Source organism: Poromitra crassiceps (genome assembly GCF_964638095.1).
Source record: "Poromitra crassiceps genome assembly, chromosome: 6".
Lineage (NCBI taxonomy): Eukaryota > Metazoa > Chordata > Actinopteri > Beryciformes > Melamphaidae > Poromitra > Poromitra crassiceps.
The window spans coordinates 53620741-53639183 of NC_139627.1; the positions used below are offsets into that span (position 1 = coordinate 53620741).

At 46.0% G+C, this 18443-nt stretch overlaps 1 protein-coding gene across 2 annotated transcripts in view; it reads left to right on the top strand.

Annotated features, from left to right (window-relative positions):
• The window catches only part of col18a1a (collagen type XVIII alpha 1 chain a), a 185711-nt gene that overhangs the window by 156267 nt on the left and 11001 nt on the right, over window positions 1-18443 (top strand). For both annotated transcript variants that reach the window (XM_083638981.1, XM_083638982.1), the window contains 13 exons: window positions 2498-2533; window positions 3209-3298; window positions 5068-5094; window positions 6425-6460; window positions 9884-9943; window positions 10970-11047; window positions 11761-11796; window positions 14601-14654; window positions 14889-14960; window positions 15797-15862; window positions 16816-16846; window positions 17266-17310; window positions 17441-17475. In XM_083638981.1, coding sequence (XP_083495107.1) covers window positions 2498-2533; window positions 3209-3298; window positions 5068-5094; window positions 6425-6460; window positions 9884-9943; window positions 10970-11047; window positions 11761-11796; window positions 14601-14654; window positions 14889-14960; window positions 15797-15862; window positions 16816-16846; window positions 17266-17310; window positions 17441-17475 — 666 coding nt within the window. The remainder of the gene's footprint in view (window positions 1-2497; window positions 2534-3208; window positions 3299-5067; window positions 5095-6424; window positions 6461-9883; window positions 9944-10969; window positions 11048-11760; window positions 11797-14600; window positions 14655-14888; window positions 14961-15796; window positions 15863-16815; window positions 16847-17265; window positions 17311-17440; window positions 17476-18443) is intronic.

The following is an 18443-nucleotide window of genomic DNA, read 5'->3' on the forward strand; positions in this document are numbered from 1 at the left end:
TCTAAAAAAATCTCTGGGAATTGATATATTTCCATCGCAGGAGACTATCCTTTGTAATTATTTTCTTTTTCCCCGCTCTCTTTTCTTTTTATTGTATTTTCTTATTTATATACGGTATATAGTTTTTTTGTTTTCTTGTTTGTGGTTACCGATGATATTAAAAGCGTGGAAATTACTAAATTTATGATTTTCAAATATGAAAAGTCTCCTGGCCAATTTGGGAGGGGGTACAGTCAATCAGTCATTTAGTAGATTGATCTCTTTGCTTTCATACTTCAGGGTCTTATGCTGAGCAGAAAATGCCTCAGTCCCACAAGAAAGTCAGGACAAAGTGCTGCATTTTGCTTTCTCTTATGATGATTATATATAATACCTACGGCTGCTCTTCAGTGTGTGCTTATGATTATATATAATACCTACGGCTGCTCTTCAGTGTGTGCTTATGATTATATATAATACCTACGGCTGCTCTTCATGAGTGAAACGTATAATCCTTTAATCCAGCAGCTTGTTCTGTGAACTGGAGAAACGTCTTGTACAGTACTGTGATATTCCTTGATGAAGGCTCAGGCTGAAATGTGTTGGAGTTACTATATATCCTGTTCAGATGAATGATAGGTTATAGCCCTTTTAACTTCATTCAGGAAGAGTGGCTGGGGCCTGCTGTTTCGAGGAGGTGGTTTCCCTCATCCTCCTTGGAACTTTATGGCCTTATGCATTACTCATCAACAGTGTTGGGGGTAACTCATTACAAAAGTAACATATTACATGTAATATATTACTTTTAGCAGTAACTCAGTAATATAACTTATTACTTATAGGATTTCAGTAATATTATACCAGTTACTTTGTCAAGTAACTCAAGTTACAAATTGAGTTACTTTTTTTGTAAATCAAAGCACATATTTAAAAAAGATACAAACATTTCCTAATCAAACTGTGTTTTTATGCAAATAACCACTATAGATGACAATAACAAAGGAAAAGGATAATATTTAGAAGTTTGGATTGTTTACACTGACTTCAAGGCGGTTGAAATTATTTTTCGGGATGGTTCTGCTGCTGTTGTTGTTTTGGTAAAAGTAATGCAAAAGTAGTGTAATAAGTAACGAGTTACTCTACACAGACAGTAATATTGTAAAGTAACTTATTACTTTCAAATGAGAGTAACTAGTAATATGTAGTATATTACATTTTGAAAGTAACTTGCCCAACACTGCTCATCAAGACTTTCACTGATGTTTATGTATCTTTCACTGATGTTAATGTGTCTTTCGCTGATGTTAATCTTGCATTCCTTTATAACTAGGAACTGGTAATCTTACCGTTTCAAAGTTCATGAGCTGGGACGTGACGTCACCAGAGCTGGTATTTCCCATTCCAAACTCGTAGGAGCCTCAGCAGCCCCGACCTAAAAAAGCCAAGATGGCTGCTCCGCGCAACAACAGTAGTTATAATCGTATAAATGCTATTTAGCACTTCTGTCTTGTTTGTGTCTCGTTAAATCAGCTGTACACACAGCACGGCCTACTTCTATCTGTGTGGACATGAGGCTGCAGTGTTTGTATGCGCAAAATGCCACGAAATGCCATGTTGTCAACTGTTATTGCTAACAATGGCTAGCCTGGCTAGCGAGTGGATCTGACCAGTGAACAGGGAACTTCCCAGCTCAACTTTTCTGCAAATGGAATGCTAACAAAACGGATGTGATGTCATTTAGCCTCCACATCCCAGTTCTTTTGCGATAAAGGAACGCACGATAATGTATCTTTCACTGATGATAATGTATCTTTCACTGATGTTAATGTATCTTTCACTGATGTTAATGTGTCTTTCACTGATGTTTGGGGACATTCAGACCAAAAGCATTTTTTTCAGTCAGAACGCTATGAAAATCATGTTGAGAGCGCTTCCATTGTGCACAAAACACAGCGCACAGAGCGGTTTTTTTGTGCTCCGTTTGTTTTCCCCTGTAGTCGCGTGCAGTACAGATCAGAACACAACGACCACACGGACGGTAGCCAGCTGGTTTTGTCTGTTTGATGTAGTTCACTGTCAACATGAAAGCCAGATTATTGCTAATTCTGGCAGCAGCAGACGTTGAAAATCCCTTGGGAGGAGAAAAGGTAGGAAGAGTGAAAAAGACGAACAGGGCGCTTTTCCTCAATGTTCAACTTTTTTCAGCTTAAAAACGCCCACAGCGCTCCTCCAAAAACAACAGACGCCACCAGCGTTTAAACGCCAGGTGCGTTCATTAAAAGAGGAGCAGGTTTAGCGCGTCCTTCCTTACATAGAGAATGAATTGCAGAAAGACGCTGGCAGCTCCAAAAACGCTTTTGGTTTGAATGTCCCCTTAATGTACTTTCACTGTTGTTAATGTATCTTTATGGACTTACTCATGACTGAGTTGAGATTGTTAATGTATCTTTCACTGATGTCAATGTATCTTTCTCTGTTGTTAATGTATCTTTCCTCTGATTCTTCTTAAATCTTACAGGGACCAAAGGGTGAGTCAGGCGACAAAGGAGAGAGGGTGAATATTGTTTTTAACACTGAATAACTATTCAATCATACATTATGTTCACCACAGAGCAATCAAAGATGATCATAACCCAATCGTGTGCTGAAATAAGCAATGCCAGACAGACAACCTCTGTTGTCAATAAAGTCTTCTAGAACACAAAAAGACAAAGCAGCTCATTTGTGTCCTAACCTTAAGTTTGACTGCAAATCCCTCAAACTCTACCAAACTTGCCTCAGATTCAACATTAGATTAATTTCAGGTATTGGATGTATTACTGGGGTGTCAATCGTGTTTGTTTTTATGGACTTACTCATGACTTTCTCTGTGGTTAATGTATCTTTATGGACTTACTCATGTATCTTTATGGACTTACTGTACTCATGTATCTTTATGGACTTACTCATGTATCTTTATGGACTTACTGTACTCATGTATCTTTATGGACTTACTCATGTATCTTTATGGACTTACTGTACTCATGTAGCTTTATGGACTTACTCATGTATCTTTATGGACTTACTCATGTATCTTTATGGACTTACTCATGTATCTTTATGGACTTACTCATGTATCTTTATGGACTTACCGTACTCATGTACTGTATCTTTATGGACTTACTCATGTATCTTTATGGACTTACTCATGTATCTTTATGGACTTACTCATGTATCTTTATGGACTTAGGGTGACCCAGGCCGAGATGGAACTGGACTCCAGGGACCCCCCGGCGCACCTGGCCCCCCAGGACAAATAATCTATCAAACATCTGGCAGTGTAAGTCCCGCAAAAGCAGACACACACACACACACACACACACACACACACACACACACACACACACACACACACACACACACACACACACATACACACACACACAGAGGCAGATATGCATATAGTCAATTAGATCAACCCTGCTGTTTGAAATTGGTCCAATCACAGACTTGTTATCCGCCAGTTTCCTCTATCTTGAAATGCAACACTGAGAATCACGAGTGAGAGGTCAGAATTCAAGGCAAAGCAACTTTCTTTTGCTGCCTTTATCACACGTAGAAACAGATTAAATATTCCTAACTTAGGTTATATCTCAATGTTATGTATGTAATGACCTAAAGCTTAAAGGAGAATTCTGTTTTTTTACAACCTGGACCTTATTTCCAGTTTTAATTACGATTTTTAACTCATCCTGATAAGTTCAGTTTGATATCCATACACTGAAACAATAATATGCTTTGAGCTGCGACCTGGAAACGAGGAATACTGGAACATGTGACATGTGTAACGCATGTATTTACGTCCTGTAAATAGCTTATTTTCTGACACACAGCGGCTCATATTCTTATTATATCATAGAGACAATGAGAAAATGAACAATCTATTGACCTTGGTGCAGCGTGCTCAGCCTGCTGTGTTTGCTGTCTGTCACATTAGAGATAGCAGCTCCTCAGTTTGTTTCCATATGATGTTATTCCAGCTCAAATAAATACGGGCGACCATCGAATTCAAATGCATCGTCCATCATCTGGAAATCAGATAAATATCAGCGGTGTTTAGCATGCTAGGTGTTTAGCATGCTAGGTGTTTAGCATGCTAGGTGTTTATCATGCTAGGTGTTTATCATGCTAGGTGTTTAGCATGCTAGGTGTTTATTATGCTAGGCTACAGATCGACTGCCCTGAGCACTCAAGTCGCCCTGCAAGTCCCCGCATGTGTCTCTGACAGGGCGAGTTGAAAGCACATCCGCAAGCAAACACAAAACAAACACTGCAAACACAGCAGGCTGTGTATAGTGCGTTCATTTTCTCATTGACACTATGATATAATAAGGATATGAGCCGCTGTGTGTCAGAAAATAAGCTATTTACAGGACATAAATACATGCGTTACACATGCCCTGTATTCCTCGTCGCAGCTCAAAGCATATTATCATTTCAGTGCATGCATATCAAACCAAACTTATCAGGGTGAGTTAAAAAATCATAATTGAAGCTGGAAATAAGGTCCAGGTTGTAAAAGACCGGAATTGTCCTTTAAGATCTGAGTCTAAAGGTAATGTTCATTGAAAGTGATGGATCGATCAGCTTATTATAGAGTTTATTATTTATTTATTATGATTTGGTATTGGCAGTGAAAAGGTGATACATTGTTGTTGTTGTTGCTGATACTCCTGTAGTAATGCATTATTATTTTGAAATGAAAAACCACCGGCTGTTGGGACTGCAGAGTTGCCATTGGCTATCTTTAAGGACAGCTGGACTTCTGTCCTCTCACAAAATAAAACATCTTATTTACTCCACAGGCCATAAACATTATGACAGCAATGAATGCATTATATTTTCATGGTGGACTTATTACAGGCATTGCAGGAGTTTGTGTAGGGCTTATCAGCCAGTACATGCAGACATAACACGTTTTTACTTTGAAGTTTACTTTGATTTTTTGTCTTGCTGATTTGCCAGGCGAAGCTGTCCATAGATGTTCTAGCTTTGTGTTAGCATATTATCTTCATTCATTTGTTCTTTACTTCTCGTTGTGTCCTGCAGAATGACGTTGGAGGTGTTGGGCCTCAGGTATGTGTTCATGTCATATTGTCATATTGTATGTCCTGGTTGATTTATCTGTGTGTGATTTGTGTGTCTAAATGGGACTGCAAAGCGACACACGGGTGTCTGCATCTCGGAATGGCAGTGCGTATGCACGAGCAGTTGCGAGAAACGGTTATACCTATGTATTTGGTGTAACTATCCATACTGTAGCATTAAAAAAGTCCTTTACGTTCCAATGCGCTCTCCACTATTTTTTTTCATGCACTTTTACCGACAGAGAGACACCTCTCATGCAAGATTTATAGGATGTGCCGCCAGAAACGTGCAATTACCTTGTCCTCCTCCCTGTTCAGTCGTCGTAATTTTTGGAAGCGCTGTTCAAAAGAGGATTTCATATCACAGCAACACATCCAATCGTTTTAATGTTAACTTGACCCTTTAAAAAGCATATCACTTTATTGGAGGGTAGGAATATATTAGCATGTGACCTTAACATGAGCACAGAACAAGACCGACATCATCATCGTATAAATAGTGTTATGATTTACGCCTACAGTACATGGTTGTTACCTATTCTGTCACTCACAATGCTGATGTAATGAAGTTATTGCTATTATAATGCATTAATGTATCCACATCCACACACGTTTATTGTCATTTGAAGTTGATCTATGCAATAGTGATTCAACCTATACCCAGTTAGCGTTAGCATTTACTGCTCTAAACACATGTACATGTAGTCGTTAACATGAGCAGTGGTAGCCACCATGTCTGAAGATAAAAGAGCGGCACCTACAGGACAGAAACTCAAACTTCAGCAACGGAAAAAAATGCAAGGAAAATGACGTCACAGTCGAGAATGTCACACATTCCCACTTTAAAGGAATCTTGTATTGTTTAATTGATCTAGAGCAGCAATTCCCAACCTGTGGGCGGTGAAGGTATTGCAAGTGGGCCACTAAATAATTTGCAAAACATTACGACCTTCATGAAAAAAAAATATATTATTATTATGTCTGAGAATGCATTTCTCCATTGTTGAATGATACCGTCATTACATTTTTAAACAATTATCTGTTAATTAGATTATTGCAGCCTCTTTTCGTTTCTGATTTCTGTGTGGTGCTGATGGAGCTCCTTTTATCGTTAAAATAAAAAGTTCTCTGAGAACACATTTGTTTACGTCCGGAACATGTTCGAGATTTAATAATAATAATAAGATTTATACGTGGGCCATGAGTCGGAAAAGGTTGGTAACCGCCGATCTAGAGGAATACTGTGGGTTCGTTGGGAACGACTGAATTATCCTTACATGATTCAAGAATTCATGAATGTCCCTTCTTCCACCATACAGGGAGGACCTGGTTTACCTGGCCAAGCTGGATTCCCTGTAAGCCTCTCTTTTTCCAATTCACTACATGTAACATGATCTGCTTTACATCCTATAACCATCATTATAACCATGTGGACAATTGTCATCTTCATTTGACACACCTGTCAGGTTTAAATGGCTGTTACTCTCTGATGTAGCTCATCATCCACACGCACAAAGCACCTCACATAGCTAAGTTATACAGCTGTAGAAGAAGATCCATGCCAGATTCATTTCTCCTAAGCAGCCATGAGCCAGCACTCTGACACTGCACCTGCTCTGAGACAGTGACAGCACTCTGACACTGCACCTGCTCTCAGACAGTGACAGCACTCTGACACTGCACCTGCTCTAACAGTGACAGCACTCTGACACTGCACCTGCTCTAACAGTGACAGCACTCTGACACTGCACCTGCTCTAACAGTGACAGCACTCTGACACTGCACCTGCTCTAACAGTGACAGCACTCTGACACTGCACCTGCTCTAACAGTGACAGCACTCTGACACTGCACCTGCTCTAACAGTGACAGCACTCTGACACTGCACCTGCTCTGAGACAGTGACATCACTCTGACACTGCACCTGCTCTGAGACAGTGACATCACTCTGACACTGCACCTGCTCTGAGACAGTGACATCACTCTGACACTGCACCTGCTCTGAGACAGTGACAGCACTCTGACACTGCACCTGCTCTAACAGTGACAGCACTCTGACACTGCACCTGCTCTGAGACAGTGACATCACTCTGACACTGCACCTGCTCTGAGACAGTGACATCACTCTGACACTGCACCTGCTCTGAGACAGTGACAGCACTCTGACACTGCACCTGCTCTCAGACAGTGACAGCACTCTGACACTGCACCTGCTCTCAGACAGTGACAGCACTCTGACACTGCACCTGCTCTCAGACAGTGACATCACTCTGACACTGCACCTGCTCTGAGACAGTGACATCACTCTGACACTGCACCTGCTCTCAGACAGTGACAGCACTCTGACACTGCACCTGCTCTCAGACAGTGACAGCACTCTGACACTGCACCTGCTCTAACAGTGACAGCACTCTGACACTGCACCTGCTCTAACAGTGACAGCACTCTGACACTGCACCTGCTCTCAGACAGTGACAGCACTCTGACACTGCACCTGCTCTGAGGCAGTGACATCACTCTGACACTGCACCTGCTCTCAGACAGTGACAGCACTCTGACACTGCACCTGCTCTAACAGTGACAGCACTCTGACACTGCACCTGCTCTAACAGTGACAGCACTCTGACACTGCACCTGCTCTCAGACAGTGACAGCACTCTGACACTGCACCTGCTCTGAGACAGTGACATCACTCTGACACTGCACCTGCTCTGAGACAGTGACAGCACTCTGACACTGCACCTGCTCTCAGACAGTGACATCACTCTGACACTGCACCTGCTCTGAGGCAGTGACATCACTCTGACACTGCACCTGCTCTCAGACAGTGACAGCACTCTGACACTGCACCTGCTCTCAGACAGTGACAGCACTCTGACACTGCACCTGCTCTCAGACAGTGACAGCACTCTGACACTGCACCTGCTCTAACAGTGAGATCACTCTGACACTGCACCTGCTCTGAGGCAGTGACAGCACTCTGACACTGCACCTGCTCTAACAGTGACATCACTCTGACACTGCACCTGCTCTGAGGCAGTGACAGCACTCTGACACTGCACCTGCTCTCAGACAGTGACAGCACTCTGACACTGCACCTGCTCTCAGACAGTGACATCACTCTGACACTGCACCTGCTCTGAGACAGTGACATCACTCTGACACTGCACCTGCTCTGAGACAGTGACATCACTCTGACACTGCACCTGCTCTGAGACAGTGACAGCACTCTGACACTGCACCTGCTCTAACAGTGACAGCACTCTGACACTGCACCTGCTCTGAGACAGTGACATCACTCTGACACTGCACCTGCTCTGAGACAGTGACATCACTCTGACACTGCACCTGCTCTGAGACAGTGACAGCACTCTGACACTGCACCTGCTCTCAGACAGTGACAGCACTCTGACACTGCACCTGCTCTCAGACAGTGACAGCACTCTGACACTGCACCTGCTCTGAGACAGTGACATCACTCTGAGACTGCACCTGCTCTAACAGTGACAGCACTCTGACACTGCACCTGCTCTCAGACAGTGACAGCACTCTGACACTGCACCTGCTCTGAGACAGTGACATCACTCTGACACTGCACCTGCTCTGAGACAGTGACATCACTCTGACACTGCACCTGCTCTCAGACAGTGACAGCACTCTGACACTGCACCTGCTCTAACAGTGACATCACTCTGACACTGCACCTGCTCTCAGACAGTGACAGCACTCTGACACTGCACCTGCTCTCAGACAGTGACAGCACTCTGACACTGTACCTGCTCTCAGACAGTGACAGCACTCTGACACTGCACCTGCTCTAACAGTGACAGCACTCTGACACTGCACCTGCTCTAACAGTGACATCACTCTGACACTGCACCTGCTCTAACAGTGACATCACTCTGACACTGCACCTGCTCTCAGACAGTGACAGCACTCTGACACTGCACCTGCTCTCAGACTTACATCTCATGCCATCATTTCCACACTCAGCATCTGAAGAAGAACGGGCCAGTGAGTCAGCTGCTCGCTCAGCAGTTCAGAAAGCGCATTGTACTCAGAGACTAATGGGATGACTGACTGTGTTGGCTTGAATTGATCTAGAGCAGGGCTTCTCAAAGTGATCTAGAGCAGGGCTTCTCAAAGTGATCTAGAGCAGGGCTTCTCAAAGTGATCTAGAGCAGGGCTTCTCAAAGTGATCTAGAGCAGGGCTTCTCAAAGTGATCTAGAGCAGGGCTTCTCAAAGTGATCTAGAGCAGGGCTTCTCAAAGTGATCTAGAGCAGGGCTTCTCAAAGTGATCTAGAGCAGGGCTTCTCAAAGTGATCTAGAGCAGGCTTCTCAAAGTGATCTAGAGCAGGGCTTCTCAAAGTGATCTAGAGCAGGGCTTCTCAAAGTGATCTAGAGCAGGGCTTCTCAAAGTGATCTAGAGCAGGGCTTCTCAAAGTGATCTAGAGCAGGGCTTCTCAAAGTGATCTAGAGCAGGGCTTCTCAAAGTGATCTAGAGCAGGGCTTCTCAAAGTGATCTAGAGCAGGGCTTCTCAAAGTGCAGCCCGCAGGCCAATCGCGGCCCCGGGGAAGGTCTCTGGTGGCCCGCAATGAGTTAGGTCACATGATGATATTTGGTTTTTCAAGGGTGTGTGTGTCCGTGTGTGTGTGTGTGTGTGTGTGTGTGTGTGTGTGTGTGTGTGTGTGTGTGTGTGTGTGTGTGTGTTAAAACATCTACAAATGGACAGATCAAATGAACGTTCGTCTCACATGTGTTCCTTATGTAATGCCAGGGCCCTATTGGACCAAAGGGTGCCCATGGGGAAGCAGGTCTACCAGGCTACGGAGTGAAGGTAATGACTTCTTACTCTTTCATTACATAGTCTACTCTACATTTCCTTCCTGACCCAGATCCAATAGCATATTTACAAATATGTGGCGTCCTGATCGGGTTGTCCCACAACCAGGTCGGGTTGTCCCCGACCTCCAAAACCTGCTCGCCGAGGGCTCGGAGCGCCTAATCTGAGCTAGGCATTAAGGGCTTGCCCAGGGGTGGAGGCGGGATTCGTTCCACCCATCTCCCACGCGCTAACCGCAACCCCAAGAGAGCTAGCTCCGAGGCCGGAGCTGCTTAACGGGCCTTTATACCGGAGTGTGAGTTTAACCAACTTACTCGCTAGTCGCTACCACTCGGCACTCACGAGGACTCGCATTCACTCCGTTACACCACTATAACAAGTCTCCCCTCACTTACGTCACATTCACTCCGTTACACCAGTATAACAAGTCTCCCCTCACTTACGTCACTCTTTTCCACAAGAATAATCAGGAAGGCTCATCAAATCATAGCGGACAACTCTCATCCGGCACACGACCTCTTTAATCTCCTCCCATCAGGCAGGAGATACAGAAGCATCAGGAGCAAAACATCTCGCTTCAGAGATAGCACCTATACCTCCTCGCCATTAGACATCTGAACTGATTCATTATGTTTGAGCTATAGCACTTTAAACTGTATGCACTTTCTGCTGAATACGACGCTGCTGGGTACTGTTCCTGAATGTTTATTCTTTTTCTTGTGTTAAAAGGTTATTGTTTGTATATGGTGTGCTGCTGCTGCTGCACTGTCTTTGTCTTTTTGTCTGAGAGTGAACCAAGACAAATTCCTATCAACTATGTTGACATGGCAATGAATTGATTGAATCTTGTATCTTGAAATTGAATCTCTTGATAACAAAAACATTGTTCATTCATTAATTTTCTCATAATCATTAACTCACACAGTCAAACAAATACATTTTTGCAAGATTGTTGGTGTTGGTCTGCGAGTGCAATTGCTGAATGCTGTCTGGCGTGTCTCATTGTTCCATGTTGTTCAGGGTGAGAAGGGTGAGCCAGGCTTAATCGTGGGACCTGATGGAAACCCTCTGTATCTGGGAGGCCTGGCGGGTCAGAAGGTGAGTCTGACTGCTTATAGAGAGCCAAAGTGAACGTCACTTCCTGCTTCAACACTGTACCAGAGATTTTCATCCTCCCTTTATTTTCCCATAGACATTTCGTAAAATGCTTATAAAAAATAGTTTTACTTCGTCAAAACCAAACGGTTCAGCTATATTTAGAATCGGGAGAGACCATAGAACATTTCACTTGGAAACAAAACTTAAAAAAGAAAAACGTGTGGTTATGTGCTCTCTCCTGTTTCTAAATATAGCTGAACCGTTTGGTTTGACCAAGTAAAACTATTTGTATAAGCAGTTTACTAATTGTCTATGGGAAAATAGATGGCGGATGAAAATCTCTGGTACAGTGCTGAAGCAGGAAGTGACGTTCACTTTGCCTCTCTATGTACTTCTGTCTGGCTGTGTGGCTACTGGTCTGTTCTCTCTCTCTCACTCACTCACTCACTCACACGCACACACACACGCACGCACACACACACACGCACACACACACACACACACACACACACACACACACACGCACGCACACACGCACACACACACACGCACACACACACACACACACACACACACACCCGTCCCCTCTATACTCTGTTGTTTGTCGTGTCTACATTGTTCTCACTGTCTGCTCTGTTGCCAGTTCTTGAAATATGTGTAAAGTGTATTTTGACATAAATCAAAATGCCTTTTTTTGGTCCTCCTGTTTGTAGGGAGACAGAGGGCCTGCTGGACCTGTTGGACCCTCTGTAAGTGAAGGAGCATTTCAACATTCAAATATACAAAATAAAATACCAGTGTTTCCCCTACCATGCTACAGCCCCTCCAGGCCCTACCATGCTACGGCCCCGCCAGGCCCTACCATGCTACGGCCCCGCCAGGCCCTACCATGCTACGGCCCCTCCAGGCCCTACCATGCTACGGCCCCTCCAGGCCCTACCATGCTACAGCCCCTCCAGGCCCTACCATGCTACGGCCCCACCAGGCCCTACCATGCTACGGCCCCGCCAGGCCCTACCATGCTACGGCCCCTCCAGGCCCTACCATGCTACAGCCCCTCCAGGCCCTACCATGCTACTGCCCCGCCAGGCCCTACCATGCTACAGCCCCTCCAGGCCCTACCATGCTACGGCCCCGCCAGGCCCTACCATGCTACAGCCCCTCCAGGCCCTACCATGCTACGGCCCCACCAGGCCCTACCATGCTACGGCCCCGCCAGGCCCTACCATGCTACAGCCCCTCCAGGCCCTACCATGCTACTGCCCCGCCAGGCCCTACCATGCTACAGCCCCTCCAGGCCCTACCATGCTACGGCCCCGCCAGGCCCTACCATGCTACAGCCCCTCCAGGCCCTACCATGCTACGGCCCCACCAGGCCCTACCATGCTACGGCCCCGCCAGGCCCTACCATGCTACGGCCCCTCCAGGCCCTACCATGCTACGGCCCCGCCAGGCCCTACCATGCTACGGCCCCGCCAGGCCCTACCATGCTACAGCCCCTCCAGGCCCTACCATGCTACTGCCCCTCCAGGCCCTACCATGCTACTGCCCCGCCAGGCCCTACCATGCTACGGCCCCGCCAGGCCCTACCATGCTACGGCCCCGCCAGGCCCTACCATGCTACGGCCCCGCCAGGCCCTACCATGCTACGGCCCCTCCAGGCCCTACCATGCTACAGCCCCGCCAGGCCCTACCATTCTACGGCCCCGCCAGGCCCTACCATGCTACGGCCCCTCCAGGCCCTACCATTCTACGGCCCCTCCAGGCCCTACCATTCTACGGCCCCGCCAGGCCCTACCATGCTACAGCCCCTCCAGGCCCTACCATGCTACTGCCCCTCCAGGCCCTACCATGCTACTGCCCCGCCAGGCCCTACCATGCTACGGCCCCGCCAGGCCCTACCATGCTACGGCCCCGCCAGGCCCTACCATGCTACGGCCCCGCCAGGCCCTACCATGCTACGGCCCCGCCAGGCCCTACCATGCTACGGCCCCGCCAGGCCCTACCATGCTACGGCCCCACCAGGCCCTACCATGCTACGGCCCCTCCAGGCCCTACCATGCTACGGCCCCACCAGGCCCTACCATGCTACGGCCCCACCAGGCCCTACCATGCTACGGCCCCTCCAGGCCCTACCATGCTACGGCCCCACCAGGCCCTACCATGCTACTGCCCCTCCAGGCCCTACCATGCTACAGCCCCTCCAGGCCCTACCATGCTACGGCCCCGCCAGGCCCTACCATGCTACAGCCCCTCCAGGCCCTACCATGCTACTGCCCCTCCAGGCCCTACCATGCTACGGCCCCGCCAGGCCCTACCATGCTACGGCCCCGCCAGGCCCTACCATGCTACTGCCCCGCCAGGCCCTACCATTCTACGGCCCCGCCAGGCCCTACCATGCTACGGCCCCGCCAGGCCCTACCATGCTACGGCCCCGCCAGGCCCTACCATGCTACGGCCCCACCAGGCCCTACCATGCTACGGCCCTGCCAGGCCCTACCATGCTACGGCCCCGCCAGGCCCTACCATGCTACGGCCCCTCCAGGCCCTACCATGCTACGGCCCCACCAGGCCCTACCATGCTACGGCCCCACCAGGCCCTACCATGCTACGGCCCCTCCAGGCCCTACCATGCTACGGCCCCACCAGGCCCTACCATGCTACTGCCCCACCAGGCCCTACCATGCTACGGCCCCGCCAGGCCCTACCATGCTACGGCCCCTCCAGGCCCTACCATGCTACGGCCCCGCCAGGCCCTACCATGCTACGGCCCCACCAGGCCCTACCATGCTACAGCCCCGCCAGGCCCTACATGCTACGGCCCCTCCAGGCCCTACCATGCTACGGCCCGCCAGGCCCTACCATGCTACGGCCCCGCCAGGCCCTACATGCTACGGCCCCTCCAGGCCCTACCATGCTACGGCCCCACCAGGCCCTACCATGCTACTGCCCCACCAGGCCCTACCATGCTACGGCCCCTCCAGGCCCTACATGCTACGGCCCCTCCAGGCCCTACCATGCTACGGCCCGCCAGGCCCTACCATGCTACGGCCCCGCCAGGCCCTACATGCTACGGCCCCTCCAGGCCCTACCATGCTACGGCCCCACCAGGCTGGATTTTTTTCTCTCCCCTACCTGCTCTCCCCAAAATCTCAATAAACCTTTATGTCATATTATTACAATACAACAATACTAGTGTTGACAGTAATAGAATATACCAAATCATTCAAAACAATAAGCATTTTGCTTTTAGGAGTATTGTGCCAGCGTGCGGCGCTGTTCCAAAACGTGTCAACGTGTGTCGTTGCCTGGGAAACGCACATCCCATAATACAACAGTTCGCATCGCATAATAGTATGATGATACTTGGGATGCCATTGCGAACATAGATGCGAACAGGTTAGATAAAAGCGAAATCCCTCCAGGCCTGAAATCTTTTCTAGGGGAAACACTGAATACTCTCCTGACAAAGACTGTTGTCCATTCAACTGCTGTTCCACCAGGTGCTCAAGTTGACTCACATCGACTCTTGTGTTGTGATTTCTCTCTGCAGGGTCCGTATGGGCCTTCTGGCTTAAAGGGGGAATTTGGAATGCCTGGAAGACCTGTAAGTACTCTTTTCCCAGTAACTTATCTCAGTCAGAAACCTCTGATCATAAAGTTCTATATTTAACATTTGAAGAGTTGTAACGTTACATTTGACTCTGTTCTTCATGCTGCTCCCTACACACTTTCTCACCAATTAATTTATAGTTCAGTTTGATGTCAATACATAGATACATTTTGGGGGGATTTTATATTCCATCCGGAAAGATATGAACCAATGACTCTCTTCCTTCAGGGCCGTCCTGGTGTAAATGGATACAAGGGTGAGAAAGGAGACCCAGCCTCTGGTGGTGGCTATAGCTACCCAGTAAGTAGTCTTTACCTACTAGGCTTCTGCTTCATATTTGACAGCTGTACGAGGCAAAATTCTGATGTAAATACACCTGTCTTATCGGCATAAAGGAACAGCTCACCCTAAAATCCAAAATACATATATTCCCTCTCACCTGTAGTGCTATTTATCCGTCTATATCGTTTTGTGTTAGTTGTCTGAGTTTTGAAGATATCGGCCGCAGTTTCTGCCTTCTCTCCAATACAATGGAGCTGGATGGCACTCGGCTTGTGGTGCTCAAAGTGCCAAAGAAATACATTTGATCAACTCAACAGCAATGTCTCTTTCCAGAAATCATGACCCCGTTACTCAAGATAATCCACAGACCTTGTTATGAGCAGTTTCATGGAGGAACTATTTTATTTTTACCGAACTACACCCGCTAGCTGATTAGCTAGTTCCTACATGGGACTGCAAAAGAAAATATTTTCTACATGAAACTGCTCACAACAAAGTCTGTGCATTAGCTTGTACATGCTGCTAACTCACCAGCCGGGTAGAAACAACATACCTGTGTATGTCATCTGAGATGTTTCTAACGATGATGTTTCTAACGAAGAAAGCAATAGTATCCAAGACAGAGGTGTTTGCCATTTTAACAGACTATTGCTAGCTAACTTTTTTTGCCACAGGGTGTCGCCAATGAGCTGTTAAATTGACGTGCATGGCACCTGCCTGATATACCTAGCAGCGAATGCCGTGATTGACCAGAATCAGAATCGAGTATTCAGGAAGGCCACGTCATAATGTATATTAACCATCCTTCCTGACACATATCAAACAGTGACAAAGAGTAACTTTGTTTTCACCAGGGACTCCCAGGCCCACCTGGACCACCCGGACCTCCTGGACCTGCTGTACCCTTGGATCGCTTCAATGTGAGTATACAGGATCCTAAATCTGCATCAGTGAACGTCGGACCAAATATATATATATATATATATATATATATCCAACCATTAACAAAAGGCCAATCCAGACACTTCAAGTATAAAAAAACGAGGAAGGAAATAATGTAAAAAGCCTTTATAGAGTACCGCAGGCATAAGGTATTATTGTAGGCTCACCCAGAAGTCCCTGTGTTGCTGGTTCGTAGGGGGAAAAGTCAATAGGATTCTTGTATAGGAATTTTGGTTAAATGCATGAAATAAGGTCTGCCATTAACAAAAGTTTATGAAACAGAGAAGTTTGTGTTCAGCAAGATCATCTTCACAAACGTCGCTGTTTCATCAACTTTAACCACTGACCTGATTTCACGCATTTAAACAAAATTCCCATACAAAAATCCCATTGACTTTTCCCCCCTGCAGTACGAGCCGGAAGGGTTAGCAGCCTTGTTTTGGCTAAATCGTTGTAAAAGGGAACATGTTTTGACCAGCTCTTCTTCAGGGCTTTTTGTTTGTGTAAAAGCTAACATGTTTTGACCAGCTCTTCTTCAGGGCTTTTTGTTTGTGTAAAAGCTAACATGTTTTGACCAGCTCTTCTTCAGGGCTTTTTGTTTGTGTAAAAGCTAACATGTTTTGACCAGCTCTTCTTCAGGGCTTTTTGTTTGTGACACACTCTTTCCCCCCTGCTTTCCAAGACCCCCTGATGCATTTTTGATCCCTGACAATATAGAGCAACCAGTCTTTTTTTCTTCTTCTTCAGGTAATCAGGCATTATTTGAAATTCCGGTTGTTTGGAAAAAATAGTTGGCTGGTGAAATAGTGATTGGTTGGTGAACCGTGGGATTTGCTGGCCTTTGTGAACTGTAGACAAACCATTTCCTTTCCTCCCCTGGATGTTAGTGCTGGAAATGGCCTGTCTGAGTGTTTTCTTCTTCTGTTCTTAGCGCTATGACGACACCTCGAGGAATTACCCAGGTATGCCCTCCTAACACACTCTGAGTTTGTTGTTGTAAAGTCGATACATAGAGCACTGGGATGGAACTTCTCAAGGAGAAGGATTAAAACTGACAAGTTAAGTATATCCACCCCCCTTCCCCCCCAAGGGAGAGAGATTTAAAAAAGGGTTTAAACTGTCTGGAGAGATTAAAGAAAAGAAAAAGAGTTGTATCTTGATTTCAGTTTGATCCAGCTATCTGAGTCTGTGGAGGATAGACTCTCCATTGTTAAGAGATTAGGCTGTCGACTCGCACTAGATCTGAAGAATTTATTGATAAAACAGACATGACAACACTATCAAAACAGTGAGCAAACAGGTTTACAGTGTCAGTTACACATACACATATTGTGTACTTCACTGTTTCTGTGCACATTTTGAACATTCTGTTTTTTTGTAGCCACTAAAGGGGAAAAAGGCGAGCATGGACTTCCAGGGATCCCAGGTAAATCTTCAAGTCTTAATAAAATATTCATGCCGTACCGAAATCAGCTTTAAATACATGTCATTTATACATCGGGTTGCAGTGAATTATTAATACTTGAATAGTAAAAGACGTCTTTGTTCTTCTGCAGGATCAGCCTCTAGCCTTGATATTTATACTTTCAAGGTAAGAATTTCAGTGGTGACACCACAACAGACAAGCATCCCTGTGCTCCAAGACATTTCTCACTGTGTTAAATGCTTACAGAACCAGATCCATTCATTTTAAACTTTAGACTGTGAGTGTGTGCTTTGCTGTCTCACTCATTTGACACATTGTCAGTTGACTATTGTCTAATTTTGTTCTTCAACCATAAATGTAAATTGAACAAGCTTGAAGGCAGTGATGATTCATCCGATGCCTACAGATAAAGAAATGTTCCAATGATCTGTTTCATAGTTTGAATACGCTTTGTCACTTTGGGTCTGTGAGTCTGATTGGTGAACATTTCATTGAGTTTCATTCCTTACTCAAGTTCTTTGCATACTGTACATCTTGAAAGCCCATCATTCAATTAGGGACTAATGGTGCTGTGTTGAGGTGAGATGTGTAATAATAATTGACAGCTTACCCAAACATTTTTGTAACTTTGCTTTAATAGAAAATTAAGATTCGTGTAACAATTCTTATCATTTGCATCAGGTAGGACCATCTCACTCAAACATCTCAAAAGAAAAGTGTTCCAGGTTACTGGACAGAGCTTTTCTTTTTTGTGTGCAAATACAATGAATATAAAAATATAAATTCCAGTATATCCCACAGCTATCATGCATTTACTTTTCCAAAAGAAAATTGGTGCAACAGATCATCAAAATGTTATCCATGGACAAGGAGTTTATAGGCTCCTCCAGACCTTCGAAGCCACGCCCACTCCACAGTTGTGTATTTGGCTGTTGAGTGTATGAGTTGACGATTCGGTCTGAATATCAGAGCTTACACGCAGAGTCTGACATTTCGTATGCGTTTTTTTAATCCGGCATCCGGGGGAAAAAATCGTCACACACAGAAAACCTTGAACACTGACTCCAATGCGTTTTATTATTATGGTCGTCGTTCTATTCGCAATATGAAACAAATAGGCCTAGTCCAGAGTG